This window comes from Pteropus vampyrus, unplaced genomic scaffold (assembly GCF_000151845.1).
Source record: "Pteropus vampyrus isolate Shadow unplaced genomic scaffold, Pvam_2.0 Scaffold221, whole genome shotgun sequence".
Taxonomy (NCBI): domain Eukaryota; kingdom Metazoa; phylum Chordata; class Mammalia; order Chiroptera; family Pteropodidae; genus Pteropus; species Pteropus vampyrus.
The window spans coordinates 1,769,246-1,790,658 of NW_011889002.1; the positions used below are offsets into that span (position 1 = coordinate 1,769,246).

The 21,413-nt window shown below is 36.9% G+C and overlaps 1 protein-coding gene across 2 annotated transcripts in view; it reads right to left on the minus strand.

Annotated features, from left to right (window-relative positions):
• Positions 1 to 21,413, minus strand: part of MAK (male germ cell associated kinase) — a 49,992-nt gene that overhangs the window by 1,059 nt on the left and 27,520 nt on the right. Inside the window, exons 9-14 of one of the 2 annotated variants that reach the window (XM_011373235.2) lie at positions 19,960 to 20,271; positions 15,663 to 15,835; positions 12,777 to 12,916; positions 8,192 to 8,323; positions 6,399 to 6,473; positions 3,838 to 3,957 (exon numbers count right to left, since the gene is read on the minus strand). In XM_011373235.2, coding sequence (XP_011371537.1) covers positions 3,838 to 3,957; positions 6,399 to 6,473; positions 8,192 to 8,323; positions 12,777 to 12,916; positions 15,663 to 15,835; positions 19,960 to 20,271 — 952 coding nt within the window. The remainder of the gene's footprint in view (positions 1 to 3,837; positions 3,958 to 6,398; positions 6,474 to 8,191; positions 8,324 to 12,776; positions 12,917 to 15,662; positions 15,836 to 19,959; positions 20,272 to 21,413) is intronic. The other variant, XM_011373237.2, reaches the window with a different exon arrangement.

Below are 21,413 nucleotides of genomic sequence, written 5' to 3' on the forward strand. Positions count from 1 at the left end.
GGTGGCCTCCATACTTGGCCACCCAGTCTGTCCTCCCGTGCACTGAGGGAACTGGCTGTGCACGATTCACAATATTTAGATTCTTGGCTGTAGGATTGTAAGTAGGTCCTGAAAACTGCCCCTGACCAGTTTTTGTGTTCCAGTTATATTCTGAAAGAAATCAGAATCAGAAATTAGAATTTTATTTACTTGATAATTCAACGTAAAGCAATTCATCCTCTCATGGGAAAAATTAGAATTTATCTTTAAAAGATCAATTCAGTGGTCCCTAAGGGTTTTTTTTAAATATTAAAACTAAAAATTCTAGTGTAGTATTTGTTGACACCAATTAGAATTTTCAGTAGCTTTAGAGCCATTATATCTGGTTTACAGTTCTCACACTGCTGCTCTTTCTTATTTGGGTTCACTGAACTGCCCATCACATTTAAATAGGCAACACCCAACTTGGATGACCAGGTTCAAGTTCAATGGGCAATACCCCCAATGTTATTGACTCTATAAAATTATAGTGTGGTTGCGCCTAAATAATATTCAAACACAGTATAACTAGAGAAAATGTACTTAAAATTGTGAATCCTGTAAAGCTCTGGCTTCATAGAGCTACATAATAGATTTCTTTTTAAATATTAAAATACGGTTTTTAGAGTCAAGAAATTAATTTTTTTTTTATTGGGAAAAGGATAGATAACAGAATCCCTCTAAAAGGTGAACCATTTCTAGAATCCTAAACCTTTCATCACAAAGTTTGTTTTATTCATACATTTGGCTAATTAAAATTTTGTGAAATTTTTAATTGTTAAACATTTGTTATCTGAACAATTTTTGTGAAAGTTGCTTGAACATCTCAAATAACAAAGTAGTAAATATTTTCCAGAGAACTTTAATATTTTCAGTCCCTCTTTCACCCCCTCCTCACTTCAATCTGAGAGCTGGGCATCAGGTAGTCTGAGGAGAGACGTTTGATCTTTCCATTTGGGGATTAAGGATCTTTTCACACTGTGTGGTAGCTGTCATTCTTGGATTAAACCCTGAGTCAATTTTGAAATGAGTGTGACCATCTTATATGCCTAAGATAAATAGCTATACTCTACTTGGGTGGTTTCCCTGGTTTTTCTTTATACTTCCACTGTAAAATTGGGAGTGTGGGAGGAAATTGAGGGTCCTGATGTGCTGCCCTCAGCTTAAAGGGAACCAAGCATTAAGCGAGGAATCACCCTGGTGACAGTTGCCCTATCTGCTATGTAGTTTGGTTGAGACTGGAGGGCCAAGAGCTTTCCCCTTGGTGGTTTGACAGGCCATTTCATCCCACTCTGACTGGTTTTAAATTCTCAAAGGTAAAGCCAATAACAAGCTACCTGACAAAGGTGGGGACAAAGAGTATAGATGGGCCAGTTAAGTGCACCATGCTTTTCAGGAACAGGCTTTTAGCTCTGACCCACTGAAGCACAGATGAGCATCAATCTGTTCAATTAGCGATCTCACACATGAGGTCTGCAGGTCCAAATGGTACCATGGGCAGAGGGTAGAGCATGTGGGGATGGGAGTGGAGGGAGGAGGGAGAAAGAGCAGTAAGACTGAGTGATTCAGAGAAGGAAAAGGGAAACATTCTTAAGCTAACACTGGGTGGGAAGTGAGGGGCTTGAGGAGTAAAAAATAGGAACTTTTTTCCAGGTCATGACATAGCCTGAGTTGAGTCCTAAGTGCATTTAAATGAAACTGTCCGGGCCAAGATTTGTAAAACCTTTGAAGGAATCATTTTGCCAATGAGGCAGAAATGCTGACATTTACAATTCCTTTCTTAGAAATAATAGTTTTAGGACTCAAGCACCCTTGGTCAAGAACTTAGTCACTGACAAAGGAGCCCAGATCTCATGGCAGGGCAAGAAATGCTTCTGTGCCTTAGCCGGACCATGCCCTGCACCTGGCATTTAACTTCTTGTAGAAAATGTTTGCTAAAGGAAAACATGTTTGCCTCTAGTTAAGAATTAGTGCCACTACTACATAATGGAGATCATAATAATATCTTCTGTAACAGAGTCAATGGAAAGATTGAGTTAACGTATGTAGAGCTCTTAGAACAGGGCCCCTAAAAGGCAGCTGTATATGAAAGAAGACCTTCCTCAAAGTCCTCGTCGTTACTGTCAAAGCAGGGTGAGGAAGTATTAGGAGGTCTGGGATGAGAGATACGTGAAGAAGGAGGAAGGAATTAATTTGACTTTTCTTCTCAAAATTTGTGGGTGAAGAAGAAAAACAGCAGAGAGGGAGACTTAGGAGAGAAGGGGAAATAGTTGAGTAATTACGGTAATGACCTGGTTTTATTTTCTTGTGGGAAACTGTCACACAAGTGGGAGGACTGGAAGACACATCTCTTACAGAACAGTGTTTTCCTAAGGATTTGCATTGACCACTTGAGAATGATTAATATTTACTTCTTTTTTTTACCTTTCCTCCTATCACCATCTGTAGGAAAATCTGATAAGCAGAGTAAATGAAGAGATAAAAAGTTATGAGAAAGCATTTACTTAAAAAATGAAAACAGGAATATGCATGCTAATCTGACAGAATAACTAATATAAGAAGATCTTTGATATCATAAAAATATGTTTAAAAACACCCACTTTCACCTTCTAACTGCAGGTACTCAGATAAAAAATAATTTAAAACATTATGATTTTCTGCTTTTATATTAAAAATTGCTACTAAGTCATGGCTAATAACTCACTGTAAGACTTGCTTAAAATATTTGAGGCTTTATAAAAATTGATGTGTATAAAATGTTTATATATTTTGTTTCAGCAGAGATAATGAAGCAGTTCTTTTCACTGATAAGGTAACTGAGTACTGTTCAAGCAGATCTACTGTGATAAGAAATAAATACAGAAGTCCAGTATTTTTATAATTTTAGCTCCAGCAGTGCAAACTTTAAAGACTGGCAACTCTAATCAGGAGTTTTAAAATAAGATTCTGGTTAGGATAGGCTGTGAGAATACTTTTGGAGTCAACTTTGAAATTAAACTACAACTAGATGTCTTAAACTTCTGATTATCTGCCTTAATGTTTATTTTAGGTGCTTTAATAAGAATATCTACTTTAGATTACAATAATTTAAAGAACGTTCATAGTCAAATCTGATCAGCTCAGAATCATCCTCAATTTTACGAGCACAGCCCTGAATGCGGCTGTCAGATTCCACACCAGAGCAGAACAGGCAACCTGGTCAGTCATTACATTGGAAGGTGGAAGAATAAACCCTTTCACCACCTAATATCGGCAAAGCAAAAGCCAGTGAGTTTTGCTACAATTTAGTTCTACATTCTAAAATGAAACTATAGGAAAACTGTCTGTTAACTGATGCATAACAGAGTTTCAACACTTATTAAGCTTTCACTCTGTGCCAGGTACTAGTTGGAAAGCTCTGAAAAATGCATCTTTTTTCACAACTCATGATGCAGCACATACACATTCTTTGAAATTAGACAAACTGGGTTTCTCTCCTGGCTCCACCATTTACTAGGTGTTGTGACCTTAAGTAAATTACTTAATGTCAATTCCCTCATCTGTAAGAGACCTACCTCATCAGGTTGTTGTGAGGATTAAATGGCACAGTCCATGTATCTGGCAGAGAATAACCTTTTAATTAGAGGTTGCTCTTACAATTATTGGACTCTCAAACCACATCTTTGGAAGAAAAACGGAACATTTTGCCAAAAACAATTAGGACTATTCTTCAGGTGAAGTTAATTTAAAGGTCTTCATTCAGGAAAAGTGACTGTAGAAACTTTAAAAAGCTCCTTTCTGATAAGAATTCTCAAAAAACATATCTTAAGTTGCTCTTACCTGAAGCTGTTGCACCAAGAGGTGCTAAGTGTATCCTCTGGCCAGCTGACCCCACTTCTTTTTTGAGAAAGGAAGGAATATATCCTGACTTTTTGTAAGTAGTATAACTCCCAAGATTTCCTAGTGATGTATCATAAAGTTTCATTGTCAGAAGATGAATATTTTAAAGCACCAGAGAATAACTTTGAATACTACCCCTACTAAATCTAAATTCTATTTTTGAGCATTTACTATATTTCAGGTGCAGCACTATGGTTTTACAGATATTCCTATTCAGTCCATATAAAAACCCTCTTAGATATATTATTATCCATACCTTGTGACTCTTAGAACTTGCCTAAGTTCTCACGGTTTGTAAGGGACCGAGCTAGAATCATAACCCAAGGCTGAGTTCACCCTGAGCATCCCCGGTTTTTCTGACTACAGTTCTTAACACGAGAGCAGACTTTCTGCCAGGAAGCCCCCGTCCCTGTGGTGCTGTCTCTCCTCTTTTTCATTTTGTAAAATCACTGCACTAACCGCACCTATTTTCAAAGGGTTGTTGTAGGGACTGAATGAGATCTATGCAGAGCACTTAGCACAGAATCTGGTATTCAACGAATTTCAGCTGTCCTCATCATTCTCATCACTATTAGTGAATGATCAGTCTAGGGGCAATACAGGGATGAGTTGAAGGGGGAAAATCTAAAGGCAGGAGACCAGTCAGGCGGTCACTGCTAGAGATGAAATGAGAGATATACAAGTTTGAACTAAAGCAGTCACGGAGAGGGTGGAGAAGAGGGGAACCGAGTGGGTATATGGGGTGGGAGGGGTAGAGAGAAAGAGGAATATAATTCCCGAAGTTTGAGGCTTAAGTGACTAAGAACAGCAATACAGGAGGAGAATCAGGTTTGGGGGAAGATACGATGCCTGTGAGATATTCAAGTCATAGAGGTGGAGCAGGCCTGGAGATTGGGAGTTAGGGCATGGCAGTTATAGAGCATGGAGGAGTCATTTCAGAGGGACTGCAAGATGTGCAAAGACCCAGAAGAGAACCCCAGCGAACAGCAGTGCTAAGGGAAAGGAAAGTACTCAGTGGATAATAGAATGGTAGATGGTAGGAAGGGCAAGGTCTGAAAATTTAAGAGCTACAGTGTGTGAAGAAATAGCAAATGAGCAGAGAGGTCAGCGCTGCCCATTGGGTGTGGCCACCAGGATAATGTCAGGACCTAGCAGGTGTTGTTTCAGCAGCCTGAACATAAACTACAGTGAGTGAGGAACAACCTGGAAATGACGAGGAAAAATGAACATAACTGTTCTTTCAAGGAGCCTGGCTATGCCAGAAAGGAGATGTTTGTCAGCGAGAAGGTGAAACAGTGCTCTGATAGCCTTGGTGGCTTTGAAGAACTGTTCACTTGGTAGCTACAATTGAAGCATTTTTTTGCATGGTATTATTTGTTTACAAGTTTGGACTCTGAACTTTCTGTGTCCCAGATGTCTTTCACAGTGCTATGCATAGGCGGCTCTCAATAAGTGTTTGCTCTTGAATCAACAAATGTCAAACAGCAGTATTATTGATCAGACCCTAAAGGATTTTACACAGTAAATACGTTATCAGTTAACACAATTTTTAACATCGCTGAATTTTGCATAAGCAGCTGCCTCACTTGACTTTTCATTTACCTCCAGTACTCATTCTAAATCATGACTCTGCCCTTTACTTCAAAAGATTTTTTGAGAGGACGTTCCAGGCAGTTATCAAATTCAGTAGCATCTTCAGAACATTTCTCTTGCTCTCATTATCATCATCAGAGCAAACACTTATTAAATGCTCATTGTGTGACAAAAATCCTAGGTACAGTTATATAAAAATACCTGGGTAAATATTATTTCCTCCATTTTATAGACAGGGAAACTGACTTAGGGGTCCTAAGTAATTTGTCCAAAATTACCAGGCTAATGAGTGACAGAATGGGGATATGTCGGATTCTCATAGCTGTGTACTAAATAGTTTTAGGCATTTTCTTCCTATTGGAGGGAGAAGTTGCCAAGAAAAAATACATAGAAAATGAAGTAGACTTAAATTTTTTTGGCGTATTATTTGAAATGCCTTGTGAGCAGCAAATTTTTAGGCTGGAGCCAATAGTCAACACTCTTTAAACCAGTAACACCAAACCTCTAGGAAATCCACCATCTCTGTTAACCGGTTAACTTTTCCTTTAAAATGATTGTTAATGCTTAATAGTTTCAGAACTTTAAAAAAATTTCCAGGAATACTGATTACAAAATTAGAAAATATTCTTTTCAGTAGATTTACTTGACTTGTATAAACTGTCATAATTAAAGAAGACGAACATAGAGCTTTTTGAAACCAAATTAATTTGCTTAGAATCCCAACTACTGACGAAAGATGTTCTTGATGACGTGGAATGTGTCTTTTTCTCCTTGACCTGATCTACTCCTAAAAGCAGGTGACCTTGGCCTTCACAGTGGCCTTTTATGACAAGGGGTAAATGTTGAGAAGAAAATTGGACAAAAGATTCAAAGAACAAATGTACTCATCTATAATGCCCAGAAATTACCTTGTGGGTCCTCTAATTTTTCAGGAAAACTTTCATTGCATGATAGTTTTTCAATTGGTTTAATTATGCTTTCTTCTAAAGAGAAGGCAGATGGAAAGAAAGAATAATAAGGAGAATGTTTTAAGAAAGGCAGAGAAATAATAGATTAGATGATTAATGAAAAGATCCAGAAAGAACCCTTAATATGAAAAAAATCTTCTCATGTGTTATCACAGCTTTCGTTTTATGCCAGTCTTTTATTCCCCTGAGACTCAAAGTTGTAGTGCTGTCATTTAAACTGATTTGTATTTGACCAGTTGGTTCAGTGAACATTATTTTAAAATAACTGAGAACAAATAAGTAAATTATAGTGCTGCTATGTCTGACATCGCAGCACTATTAAATGGATAAGCTGAGTCTTCAAAGTGTCTGAAAGACATGTAAAATACCCAACGTGTGTTAATGTCACTTCAGAATACCTTAGTAGACTATTCAGTTGCTATACAATAATCCTCAAACTTTTTGGTCCAAAACCATCTACATTTTTTTTTAAAGAACTCTACACATTTCAAGCTGATGTTTAAAATTTTTCATCATAGTTTTTACAGTTCCAAAAGATGTAATTTCTGGCATACTGTAATTACAGATATTTAAAAATAAACCTATTACATCTCTTCTTTTAATATAACCAATGGAATCTACATACCATAGTGAATTTATGCCCACTAATATTGACTTAAGAAATACATGAACAGGGTTTATTTTTAACAGTAGGAAATTCTATGATAATCACTTTTCTAAAATTTTACTTTTATTCATAAGTTAACTCCCAAATTTTATCCAAATAATAATTTTAGGCTTAAAAGTCTTTAAATTCATCATTCAAAATGTGTATAAATAAAAAACCTTTCAAAAAAATTCCTTGTAACCATAAGCATATTAAAATAATCTTTTTTTTTTTTTTGGATTAAGTTAGTTGTAATTACAATGATTCATTGTCTATAATTAATCAAAAAAGATGAGTATTTAAATTTTGATTACTAAACATGGCAAGTAATTTGGGGGGGAAATTCTTCTGTTAATAAGAAAGATGTGACCTTTTTCAAGTCATTCATGTATCCACAAATGAATATTACTTATTGCTAAAATCAGACAGTGTTCAACATCAATTCAATTCCCCCCTACTTTTTTTTTTCATTTTTGAATATGGAAGCACTAAGAAATCTTGTTGATGTAAATAAGTAGTTAGGAATGAATGGTGTCACAGCTTTGGTCTTTGAACTCTATTAAATAAAGTTATAGACCAAAAATCATACAGTGATCTCATAAAATGTGTTTTTAATTACCTGTCAGCTAATAACTCAATTAGGTTCTCCTGCAATTTTCTGAACGTTAAGAACTGGAAACCACTTGTAAAAAGGATTTGTCCCCCAATCACTTTCACCTGACACCAACATAGCAAACTTTTCCTTTCATTGCCGCACCAGATATTTTTACACTTTGGGAAAACAGGAAACACACTATAGTAAACAGTGAGAAGTTTTTTGCTGTTGTTTGTTTGTTGGTTGGTTGGTTTTTTGTAAAGTAGGAGAATAGAGACAGTTGCTCAGGCAGGTCCATTTTAGGAAAGAATCCATGTGGAAGTTGAGATCTGGCAAATGATTCCCTTAAAATGATCTGTGCTCAGTACCAGTGGGAAAACCTTTGTGTATCCTTAAGAGTATCTCTGTTGGAAGAAGGCAGCTGCAGTATACTTAAAAGTTTGCAGAAAGAAAACAATGTAAATTTGTACTTTAAATGTATTCTTGCTTTACCTGCATTACTCCTTCTGAAGGCAAGTTCTGCCCCAATGGGTCCCAATGTCTTAGGAAATAACTTATTACTCCAAGTATACGGATTTATGTCCTTTCCACGGGCTATCAAGGATACATTCTTAGGGTTTACACCTTAGAAGAACAAAACAGTCATTTCAAAGATTAGAGTATGATCATAGACTTGAAGGAAAAAAATATTATACATTCAATCAAAGATTAGAAATAACTTAGGGAAGGAGATGGAAATAAACTTAGGTTACAGTGTAGCAAACACTAGGTTTTTGATTAACCCTAGCATGATCCTAAGCCCTAAGCACAATAATCTGGAATCCTCAGTGTATTTTATAAACTTAAAATATTTTCTATAACAAGTTATAATTAAACATTGGACACTTCTTGCTGAATGTCTGGTAAAAACTGAGGTGGTACAAAAATTTTCTTCATAAAGATATTTCCAAGTCATTCACTTATTTTGAGAAGGTTCTCTGTGCCAGACTGCCGAGGAACATTTTGCATAGCTGGGAAAACAGACATGTGACCAAGAATTCAGGGGAACCCGAGAAGTTTGGAAGTAGATGTATTAAAGATCTGTGAAGTTTATCTATATATTAGACATAGTAAAATGTAAATGGTTAAGTTGTTTTTGATTTTCTGAAATCTGTGAAATGTGGAGTCAACCTTGGACTTTGTTACTAGTAAAGGGTATCGTTTTAACCTATTTAACCTAAGAGATTTGAAAATTTCCTGACTTGCTTTCTTTATACCGATAATTAAATTGGATTCAACTTATCAGACACTAGAGACATCACACAGCTAAGCCTTGGGGTCATACATGTAGAGTTTTCTGTAGCTACTATAGGATAAATCCTCACTGATGACTACCATTAATGTAGGAAGTTAGCAACTGATTCCAGGCAGTTGAACTTTTTGCTCTTCACAAAGAGAACTCCTTAGCAAAGTATCACATTAATGAGACATATAATAATATCCTTGTTTTGAAGCCAGAAACAAGCCTAGTTGTTCTGTACAGAGAATAACCTCAAGGTCGCCCTGTCATCGTTCTCTAAGGAAATATTCCATCAAGTAATAATTTCCCTTTCTTATAGGATAAAACTCCTTATGGATTTTGCTTTCTAATAGAATACCTACAGATAGAACTATAATGGGCTATAACATGACAATGAAGAAGATGCACTAGATAGTGATTATATTAAAAACATCTTTATGATAATAAAAAATAGTAAAAAATAATTTTAAAAAACCATATACTTTGCACAAAATAAAGTACAAAGTCGGGGAAAAACTAAAACTCTTTAACTGAACAAATTAAAATGGGCCTTGAATATTTAAATTGTTTTGTTAATCCAGGTAGCCCTGAGATATCTCTAGTTTTTTTAAGTAAATATATACACTATTAAGATAATGGCTTTAATTTTTGTTTTTTAAAGATTCCATTTTTTTGGAAATAAAACAATCTAGAATTTTAAGTCATTTATGTATTAGTTTATAAGCTTATTGGGTACTATCTATATACCAAACACTGTGTTAGAGAGAAGTAGAAATTAATAACTATCATCTCTCACCTCAAAGGAGATTAAAAAGTCAGTTAGCAAATATTTACTGAGCACCTACCATGTGCTAGGCAGTGTGTGTGGCATTAGAGAAAAAGTGGTGAACAAAATAGACAAGTTTCTACCCTTTTGGCTCTTAAAATCTACTCTAATGAGAAAAGGTACATTAATAGTTATAAATAATTAGGTAAATAGCGGTGTACAAATTGTTTAGAAGGATCTGGTACTGAGAGGGCAAATAACAGAAACGAGCCAGTTTTTTGTTTTTGTTTTTGTTTTTAAAGTAATTTTTAGCCGAAATATGAATCATTAGAACTTGGTAGAGGTTGGAGACTGTGTTCCTGGGAGAGGCAACAGTGCTGGCAGCGGACCTGAGGTGGGGAAGAACTCAGAGACATTCAGCATGTATGGCGCAAAAAAACAAGGAGTGGCATAAAATGAGGCTGGGGCGGGGGGAGCAGGGGTCAGATCACATAGAAATTTGTATGTCATTGTTAAGAAATTTTAAATGCAGTAGGAGTGGCAAGTATAGAAATGATACAGGGCATTTGATACACATGGTGGAAGGAAGGACGTTAAGTAATAATTGGTACTCGAGAAGATCCACAGACCAGGATTTCAAAAGTGCAATGGAGTGAACTACTCTTCCTGCCTGCCAACATGGTGGCATCAATTCAAGCTAGAGAGTTTTGGTTGTAGGATCAGGCAGTGAGACCAGAGGGCTGTGGAGAGATGTTAGCACTTCCACTGCATACTCTATTTGCAACTACCTTGTGATAATTAAGTACCTAAGGCTTACAGGGTGAGCTGATGACTGCAGTCCCATTGTAAGTAACAGAAAACAGAATCTCAAAGTCTTGTTCCAGTACACAGCCGGTCAGTAGCAGGTCAATAGCTATGACTCTTGCGTCTCTCTCCCTGAAGGCCAGTGTCACAGATATGCCAAATCTTGTAGTATAATGTCATGCTGCCCTGAAATAATATGGTACATTTCTAGAGCTCCCATGATCCTAAAGGTTGATACTTTATAAGACCTTTTATACTTGTTTTTATAGTAAGAGGGCCCCCAAAGAGATTGTTCTTTTTTTATTCCTGAAGATATTCAATTATAAAAATAACTTAGGATCACAAATGTCAAAAATCACTTCTCATTTGGGTTTCTATCCTCTACAGTTGCTGGCTCATGATAGGTGCTCAATAAATGTTTGTCCAAGTGACTGCACTGAGCTCAATTCTATTTCCAAATCTCACTCAGCTCTAGAGGGATCATCTTCAAGACAAAAAATACTGACAGGGTTAACAGTAAGGCTCAAGTTAACATTTCAAGTAATTCTTTCTAATTTTGAGACATTCTTAAATCTCAGTTACAGCCATGCTTTGACCCCAAGTAATTTTCAGAATTTGTTAGGTCTTTATGATTAAAAAGGAAACAACTAGAAGGGTCTCATATACCCTGAAATGTATTCCTGAAAACCACGTTAGGAGCCAAACTATGAAAATGGGGGTGCTTTAGATCCATTTATCCTCTGACAAAAATCTACAGTAGCCTTTCCCACAACCAGAGGGCTTACTTCTACAGGTATAAATACTGAGTTGCTACATTTCAATCAATGAAATGTACTTGATTTAAGAAACAACAGTAACAACAAAAAAAACACGGAAAAGTGCCCCCCATGAATCTGTGTCCTATGAACTTTCTTATACATCCGCTTTTGCAGACCAGAACTCCCTCATGGTTTAATGCCAAAACTTACAAACCAACTGGTATCTAAATAGATTACAACACAAGAATCTTTGCTCCTCTCAAAAGTACATGCCATCTCTTACGGTCTTAACTCCAACTCTTCTCAACTGTCTAAGCCTTTCAGTCTCTCATTCATTCCCCTCCTCTTCTGCAAGATCTACTCTAGAAATGATCATTCCCATCCACACACAAATCTGCTCCAAAAGTCCCAGAGTCACCACTGTTGAGGTGCCCCTTTACCCCAAACCCCACTCTGGTATGGCTGCGTTTCTAACTGCCTCTTCACAATCCAACACCACCAAAGAGTTGTCTACATTTTTAATGGCTGATTTCTTATCTCTCATCACTTTTTAACCCGCTCCAGATCTCCCTCCCCATCCCAGACTGAAACTGCCCATCAAGGTCATCAGGGACCTTTCCACTGCCAAATTTAATCAGACATTTCTATCCCTCTTATCCAGCTGCTCAGCAGCAAACAACTCTTTCAGGTAAACTCTCCCTTCTCTGCCTCTGGAAACCACCTTTTTGTGGTTTGCCCCTCATCTGTCGGGCTGCTTCCTTTCCCCTTTCTCAGCTCCTCCTCCTCCTTTTCTGCTACTACTGTTCTACTTCTTCATAGGTGATCCCCAATAAGCCAGTGTCTTCCCCACCTCTGACCGAAACATCTTTTCTCAGCTCTTTACACGACTGCCTCCTTCTCATCTTCTGGGCATCAGCTAAATTTTAGAGAATCGAGGAGTGTGTTCCACACCCTGCAGCAGTCACACTCGAGTTCATCTCCCTGTTTTCACAGTAGCATTTACCTCTACCTGCTAATTTTCTTTTTCTCTCTCTCTCCACGAGAACATAAGCTCCTGGAGAGCTCTTAGCATGCTCTACCCAACAGCCCAAATGATCTTTCAAAATCAGAAATCAGATAATTTAGGAAACAATATAAAATTCCACATTTTATAAAAAGTTGTATGGGTGTGGAATTGTTTTAATAAAATTCAGCATTTCCTAAAGGTATAGCTTTGGCGGGAGAATACGGTATTTTTTGAAGCATATTCTTCATCTTGATTTTTGGCTGCTAGCCATTTCTTGAGCAGACTTCAGAGAGGCAGGAGGCCCAGAAAAGTACTTGGTGACAAGTACTGACAAGATTGAGTCAGCAAAGAGTACTGTGATTATACTTTTTATTTCATAGGTGCTCTTTCTGCAGATTCTAAGATACCTGAGCCTAACTTATCTATATTCTAGTTAGCAGTAAATGTTTTTTTTCTCTACTTACCCGGAAGGTATCTTGATTGTTTCAAGTAGTACTGTTTAGCTGGTGAAGCAGTTGACAGTTCAGGATCAGATTTTAGGGAAATGGCAGCAGGTAAGCTCTTGTTTTCCTCAGCTGAGCCTGACTGTACTGATTCTGGAAGGCTTGAAAGTCAACATAACATAACATTCAGCGTGAAAAATGAGAAGATGACAGCTACTATGTTCTCATCCACCCCCTGCACATCTTTTCAAACCGGGCAAGGTGACCTCACCTAAATGGTTTTCATCAGAGAAAACTAAAGGACAACTTTCCCCTGCAATAAATATTAGACAATGCATAGAATCATTTCTAATACTAGACAATATGTGACAGAAAGCCTTGTAACTGAGCAGCACATTGTCTGTGTATAATATGTTTCTATCCTACAACTGCTGCAGTTATGGATTTATAATGTGGGAAGAAAATCAGAGCCATTGTCACCTGTCTACTAATGTAATGTATCATCAGGGAGGTTGTTTGGGACCCCCTCGGAGGCTGACACTGACTTAGCTGGCCCTTTGAACTGCTGGCTACCCCAGCCCACTTTGGGATGGCCCTAGACACAAGTAGGTCTCTTTTATTAGAAACGGCCCCACCCATTTCTGGCTTCTTTACCTTCTCCCCAGCCAAATGCTGAAATTCTATTCATCTTCAAAACTGCTTACTCTAAAAAGAATTTCCTCTCTCCTCAAAGTTGTCTGCCTATAAACAGAACTCTTAGAGCTCCCTGCAGCTCCTTTACTAGGGGAATTTAATACATACACTGTCTTATGTTATGGTAACTTAAAGGTCTTATTTCTGCTGCTATACATTTGATGGATAGAAGACAGACTATATCATGTTGGTACCTTTGCTTAATACCAAGTAGGTATTTAGTAAATGTCTATCGAGTAGGAATACAAGTATAAATGTAAATAAGTATAAATATCTTGCTTTTGTTCACTTACAAAAAGACAACAGTTAAGTAAAGGTTTTACACTTTAGTATTTGGTATTTTGTATTCTTTATGGGGAAGACCAGGCTGCCTGAGAAACTGATCAAAGAATAGCAGAATCCATTCTGTTCACTGAGTGTTTGAGCTTCTGTTGCTCATCTGACATTGGGCAACCTGTTTATTTAACCTATCTGAGTCTCAGTGTCCTATTCTGCAGATATTTTTACTGGAGTATGAAAATCATAAATAAAATTTAGATAGGTTCTTAATAAATGGTAGTATATTAATAATTATTATTATATGTCTAAAGTATATAAAGCCATTTAAAGATACCAAAAAATAAAAATGGAAGAAATACCTACGTTAAAAGTTCATTGTCAAATAGTTTTCTTTTTCTAAAGAATTTTAAGAGAAAAGGACTAATTGATGTTTAGGAAATTTACTAATTGTTCCCTTGCCAGAATCAAGTATAAAGACCACAAACTTTATCTTAACTATAGGTTTAGATTCAATCCTCTTCTACCCCTAAAATTTACCTATGATAAAATTCAGCTGGAATTAGAATGACATAGTTTTTAAAAAAAGGGTTTCAAGTCATCTACATACTCCACCAATGGTCTTCAAACTCTTTTTCTCCCAGATACAAGAAAATATGTCTAAAATAACAACATAGTTTCTAAGTTTATTTCTAGTTTCTTGTTAATAGAGAGAAAACAGTAAACATTTTATAAGATGAAATATGAGTATTGACTGTAATTAGAGTATTTCATGGTACAACTTGATAAAATAAGTTTTAATTACCTTAGTCCATAAAATACTCTGAATCTTCAAAAAATTATGTATAATTATATCCATAGGTTTTAAAAAACCAAACGGTTTCACAGTACATCCTAGTACATTTAAAAGAATAAGTATCACTAGGCTCTGGTTCTTCAGTGGTTCTGGATCTCCATGCTTTCCAACACAAGCTAAAATACCCTACTTCTAATGCAGGGTTGTATAGGGCTAGGAACTACAAAAACTTTTTGAGCTGAAGGTGGCAGTCTTCTAATTTCTCCTTTTGTTTAGCACCTCACAGGTGCTAAACCCTCATTTCATACAAGATTTGAAATGGCTGAGAGGTGTGACTTTCTAGCAAAGTGGGAGGAGGATTAAGCACATTTATTCTCAAGTATTTTAGAGAATAATACCTATGGAACTTGAAGATCTGGAAATTAATAGACTAAGAATTGTCCAAGCATATGTCTCTCTTAGAGAATTTTCATGTGTCCTCAGAGGTATGTGTATCCCAAAGTAAAGACTTCTGCACCATACAATGCCAAATAGTTATTAAACTTCCCTGATTCATGCCATATCTTTTACCCCTATTTCCTTTCTGTTCAAAAGAGGAAAAAAGAAAATATTCTTCCAAAACATTCACCAAAATTTAACCTACCCTCACTTCAAAATTGAATAATGCTCTAATAATGATTCAACTTATAAAAAGAAAAGGGACTGCTAGAGATATTAAAATTTCAGAAAAAGTTCAGGAAATGATAAAAAAAAAGTTTAGAGTAGCAAGCAAAAAGATAGTTGAATCTGGACACCATCCGAAGAAGCCATTACCATTGTAGACTGTGCTTTGCTTTCTGAAAATAGGCATGTGAATTTCAAATAGGAATAATGGTGATCATAATTCAAAAGGGCAAATGAAAAATTTAACAAGAACCCCTTCCGCCACATACATGCAACATTCAGCCATAATACTGAGAATCATTACTGTGAGAAGTCAAGAGGCTTACCTTTTCAGAGGCGGGCACAGAGTTTTAGGTTTTGTGGAAGAAAACGTTAAGCTACTTACTGTCTTTTACTGTCTCCATTCATTTATACTTAATGAGTAAAATAAGGTTGATGCATGATAGAAATATACTTTCCGGAGGAATTTGAAATCTTACCGAAATGGAGAATCTTTCCTCCTCTTTTCTTTGAAAACACCCACGCTTGGCTTCTTGGAATGAGAAGCTCCGAAATCACAGTCCTCGATCTCTTCCCAGCTATCTCCGGACTTGAACACAGTCTGACCCCAACGCCTTCTCCCGCTTTTATGCCCCAACATGCCATTTGGCTTCTGTGGTGGAAAGTCAGTCATCATCATCTTTAATCATTTGCTGAATGCCTTTTATACACAAGCTATTATATTTGATACTAAGAGTCCCCATTCTCAAGAAGCCTTACATATAGTTAAGGTGACAACATATATACACATTTAAAAGTATTAACAAAAATAAGCAGCACATGCTAAAAATACAATAGGATTTGAGAGGAAGGAGAAATTTTTTTGAACTTGGTTTGGCAGCAGACTTGAATACTTAGGATTATAATTAATTCTTAATTGATATATAATTTGGAAAACTACCATGTGTAGCTGTGTCTCTTTGGACAATTGACTTAACTTCTCGAAGCCTTGGTTTCCTCTCCTGAAATGTGGATATACACTATTTATCTAGTAAAATACATCAAAAGTCCTTAGGGTGGGTCCTAGCCCATAGTAAGAGTTATTAAAGGTTAGGTATTATTAATGTTGTTGTTATTGTTATTATTATTATCCTAGTTTGGAAGAGGAAATGTATAAAGTATGGCTTTTTAATAAGAAAGTGCCAGAGTCTGTTCCGGGAAGAAAGAGTAGAGTGCATTTACTGAAGCAGATGGTTTGTTCTGGAAGTACTGAAGTACAAGGTTGCAAAGACAGACTGATACTACACTATGAAGGGCCTTCAATGTCTGCCTAAGAAATTGAAGCTATTCTATGGGGAATGGAGAACACTGGATGCTTTTGAGCTGAAAAAAGTGATGTGATAAAGGTAGCATTCTAGAAATGTCAGCTTTTTCAAATAGGAGGCCTCTGCAGTTATAGCGGCACGCAGTGACAAGGATAACAGATTCATAGCGGTTGGAATGCTCAGGAAAGAATACAGTTGCTATTAACAAGGAATAAAAGGTCTGGACTTTGTATATGTCTAAACAGAGGTCAAAGGAGAGTGTGGCAGATACTGCTCATTGCCTACTCAATAGTCATTCTCCCTTTTTTCTTACTGATATTTTGTTCAGTGCAGCAATATGCCCCAGTTAAAATATCTGAATTCCCAGCTTCCCTTGCAGCTACGTAGCCAGGTGACATGATCTAGCCAGTGAGTTACAATTACAAGTCTATTGGGAAGTACCTCTAAGAGAGCCATTTTTAGTCTTTCACCCTTCCCCCTTCTAGAAGGCAGATACAACCACACAAGGAGCAGCAGCCATCTTGTATCCATAAAAATGGAACCTGCCTGCTAAGGGTGGTAGAACAGGAAGACAGAAGACGGTTCCTTTTACAAGTAGCACCAGCCCTGTCTTGCCCACCACCCCCACTTCTTGAAATGAGAGAAAAATAACCCATTATTAAGCCACAATAGTCAGATTTCTACACCACTAATGAACACAGAGATACATACAAACTGAAAAATCCAAAAGGCAATTGAAAATTAGGGAATGTGGAAGCAGAGTATGTTTGGAGCAAGAAGATGCTTAAAGAAAGGATGTGCTGTTGCTTGAAGCTCATAGTGTTATAGTGATGGATGATGACAAAAAGTGTTATTTGCCAACTTCTATTACACTATTGTTTTTGTTGTCAGGGAAAATGAGCTCCAGCCTAAGGAGCCCCACACATAAGTAGAGTTAATCAAAGGTTATACTTAGTTGAATTCAAGAATCTCATTTCAATTGAATTATATTTTAGTGAGCTGATGCTGTATGCTACTAAACAATGTCAGTAATATCAAGTAGTCTTGTATGTCTGAGAAAACTAGAGAGAGGCAAATATAAATTTTATAAAGTAGAAGGTGGATTTTTACAAACTCCATATTAATAAGTTTAGTATAGGATGAGGGCAAAGATTCTAAAATTAAAGGGAAAGTTTTTGAGCACTGAATAAAAGAAGTGGTAGATCATATAGGCCACCATTTTTCATAAAAAGTGAATGATGAATACATGTAGTCTATATGGACCCCAGCAAAGTAGGTGACAGGGTCTTTCACTATATCAGTGAAATAAAGTAATGGTAGGATAACAAAGGTGGATCAGTACTGTTATGGACTGAATGTTTATGCCCCCCGCCCAAATGTATATGTTGAAATTTATATGCCCCTTAAAATTTATACCCCAACTAAAATGTGATGGTATTTGGAGATGGGGCCTTTGGCGGGGGTGGGGAGTATTTGGGGATTGACAATGTCATGAGAGTGAGACCCTCATCATGAGATTAATGCCTTTTTAAGAAGAGACTTTAGAGAGCTTGCTTTGTCTCTCTGCCATGTAAGGGCAAAGCAAGGAGGAGCTATCTACAAACCAGGAAGAGGGCCCTCACTAGGTATCTAACTGGCCAGCACCTTGAACTTGGACTTGCCAGCCTCCAGAACTATGAGAAAATAAATTTCTGTTTTTAAGGCCACCCAGTCTATGGTATTTCGTTATGGCAACTCTAGTTGACTAAGACAAGTACATAATACAATAATCTGACCAAGAGCACGAATTAATGGATTAGTGTCACTCTAGAAGAAGGTTCTAGTGGCCTGCTATTCTGTTCATCAGGAAGGTACAGGAGAAAAAAAAATGAACAATTAAACAAATCCATAGCTGATAACAAGCTGAGCAGAATAGTTAAACTGAGAAGGCAAAATAAGGGTTCAAAATACTTATTAGAAATTTGAGAGGTAAAAGTAAAGTCTTGCTACTTTTTGAATTTTAGGGATCAAATACACAAAGAAAGGTACAGAATATGTGTTTTAGCAGAAGCACCTGTGAAAAATAGACAGGAATTTTAGCTGACAGAATGCTCTATCTGAACTCTGGAACTTATTAGCTATCTAAGAATTTAGGGCTATGTTATTGGATACTTCAACTTGAAGAATGTATACAGGGGGCCTAGCTAGCATAGCGTATGGTGCTTAGTGGCTACTCAGAAAACTTCCTTCCCTCTCGGTATGAGTCAACATTTGATGTGTCTACCAAGAGAAAAACAAAAACAAAAATGTAACCCTTGGTGGCACAAGTGAATATATGGTTCTGGAATGTTGGAGGTGATTCATGCTGTTTTATGCTCCCCTCCCCACCTGCTGTCTGCTCTAGTTCTGGCAGCCTCATTCTAAGTGGGAAGCAAGACAGTGAGGAGACTCAAAGGCTCCTTCATACGCAGGAACCAAGGGTTACTCAGCCATTGGTGCATGATGTTATATGTGGACCACGTGAGGGATCCAGGATGTTTCTCCTAGAGAACAGGGCTGACAGAGGGCTATTTTCAAATATCTAAAAGTCTGCCTTTCTAGAAGAGTGATTAACTTTTGTTAAAAGCTACAAAAAAAAAAAAAAAAACAGAATTTAACTCAGTATAAGGAAGAACTTTCTAATGGTCAGAATTGCCCCAAAGATGATGTGGATTTCTCAGGACCCTAATGTGGTTTAAAATAGTGTGGACAGTTACTCATTCATTCATTCAACAGATATTTGTTGAGAATTTACCATGCGCCAGGCCCCATTCTGTATCTGTATTAATAAACAAAACAAACATCCCTGACCTCATGGAGCTTACATTCTAGTAAGAAGAGCCAGATAATAAACAATACATGTAAGAAAGAATTAATAGTATGTTAGAATGTGATTAGTGCTATTGGGGGCAGGGCTTACTTATATAAGGATGGCAGGACTGGATAAGCAATTAGTGTTCTTTAAGATCTCTTTCAGTTCTAAAATGCCCATAATTCAAATGCATTTGGGAGTATACATCTTGAGGAGACAGCTAAAATATATGGCACCGGATGCGCTCCCTGAACTGAACAAGAAGTGGGAAGAGGAAGTTTTACACTATGCCTGACACTTTAAAAACCCATTCTATTCATGTTCATTAACATTTAAAAACAGTATAAAATTACTATTAAAATCCTTAGGATTTAAGATCAGCTCTCTTTAGTTCCAGATTCTTTTCAATTCTTTCTTTGAGTCCTTAGCATCTAAGTAACTGTCAAAGTCTGTAGCATGCAAACTTTATTATGTTCATTCTGACAGTTAACTTAGAATTTTAAGTTATCTGACACCCAGATGCAGAGGCTTTAATGTAGAATAATCTTTTATATCCTTCCCCACATTTTTAAGAATGTCTAGAAACAAAATCCTAATTGAGCCAGTCAAACTATTGTGTCTAAGGAATCACGGGCTACTTACAGTTGGCATGTTTTTGACAATACTTGGAAATAGTATTTGCGGCTGTTTCTGTTGACTTTCCTGCTTTGGTGTTTGCTGCACAATTGTATTCTGTGGTGCCTGGATGGGCTGCAGTGGCTGGTGGCTGTATTTAGGCTGGGGCTGACCAGTAGTCTGATCATTTATATCTGGCAGAGGCGTAGGTTCTAGATCAAGTATAGATGGCTTCGATTCCAGTGGTTGCACTTGCTTATTTAAAGACTGTTTGGATTCTAGATGATGTGAGGAAGGGCCTAAGATTTGACCAACTTGAAAATACGGATGTTTCAATGCCTATAAAAGCATGGAAATAACAAATGAGAACAGTTTGACATAAATTTATTGCACATAAACTGTTGTTCGGCACTGGGCTAGGCATATATCACTAGTCTAGATAAGCTTCCTAGATTTAGAGAGCATCCAGTTTCTCCCACGTGGTGACTTTAAAAAGATAACCAGGAAAAAATGATAAATAAATTTCTTAAGAGAAATAAAGTACTAGTTAGTAGGAAGAATGTAAATATCCAGGCAAAGCAACTGTTCTAGTTAAGATTTTGTATGAAAAGAAAATCTAGCTTATAAGCAGTGGCTAAATTTGATGTGATTAAGTCAAATTAAAATGCTAGATAGTGGTAATGGTTTAGAGTCCATCCAAAGGCATTAAGAAATGAGTTAAGAAAACCTTCTAGGTAGTTTATTTGAAATAATTAACTATAACATCATGTAAAATTAAAATTTAGGGCTACTCTTAGCCTAAGTATTATACAGCATACCTACTATTGATAAAAATATTCTAAGAAGAATATAAATGCATATCTGTTAAAGTGTACTTATCAATAGACTGACAAAGAGAAGACATTTATGGGAAGATAATATAAAAATACTCATTAAAATGGTCATTGTTTGGGTTTTAACTAGATGGATCCATTCAATTTGCTTCTATTGCATGGTTTTAGGAGGTGCTAATAACTGTCTGGGTGACATAGTCTAGAGCAGTGGTTCTCAACTGGGGGTGATTTTGCCCCTCAGGAGATATTTGGCAATGTCTGGAGACATTATTAATTGTCATAACTTGGGGGTGGGAAATGCTACTGGCATTTTGGCATGCTGCCAGGAATGCTGCTGAACAGCACAGGCCCCACAACAAAGGATTATCTGGTCAAAACTGTCTACTGCCGAGATTGATGAAACTTGGTCTAGAGGTTGATGAAACTTGGTCTTGAGCTGAAGCCTCTGTGCAGCTCAGCTATGGATATTGATCCTCTTATCAGTGTTATATGCCTGGATGCAGTTGAGAAGTTCCCAGTTCTACTAAGTTTGTGTCTGGGCAGAACCCTGACTTCACAGTTAACTTCTCAGGTGTATAAGGGACAGAGGCAGCTCTGTACATGGTCCCTGTATCCCATAACTTAACCTCTTTCTAATTAGGTCTCCCT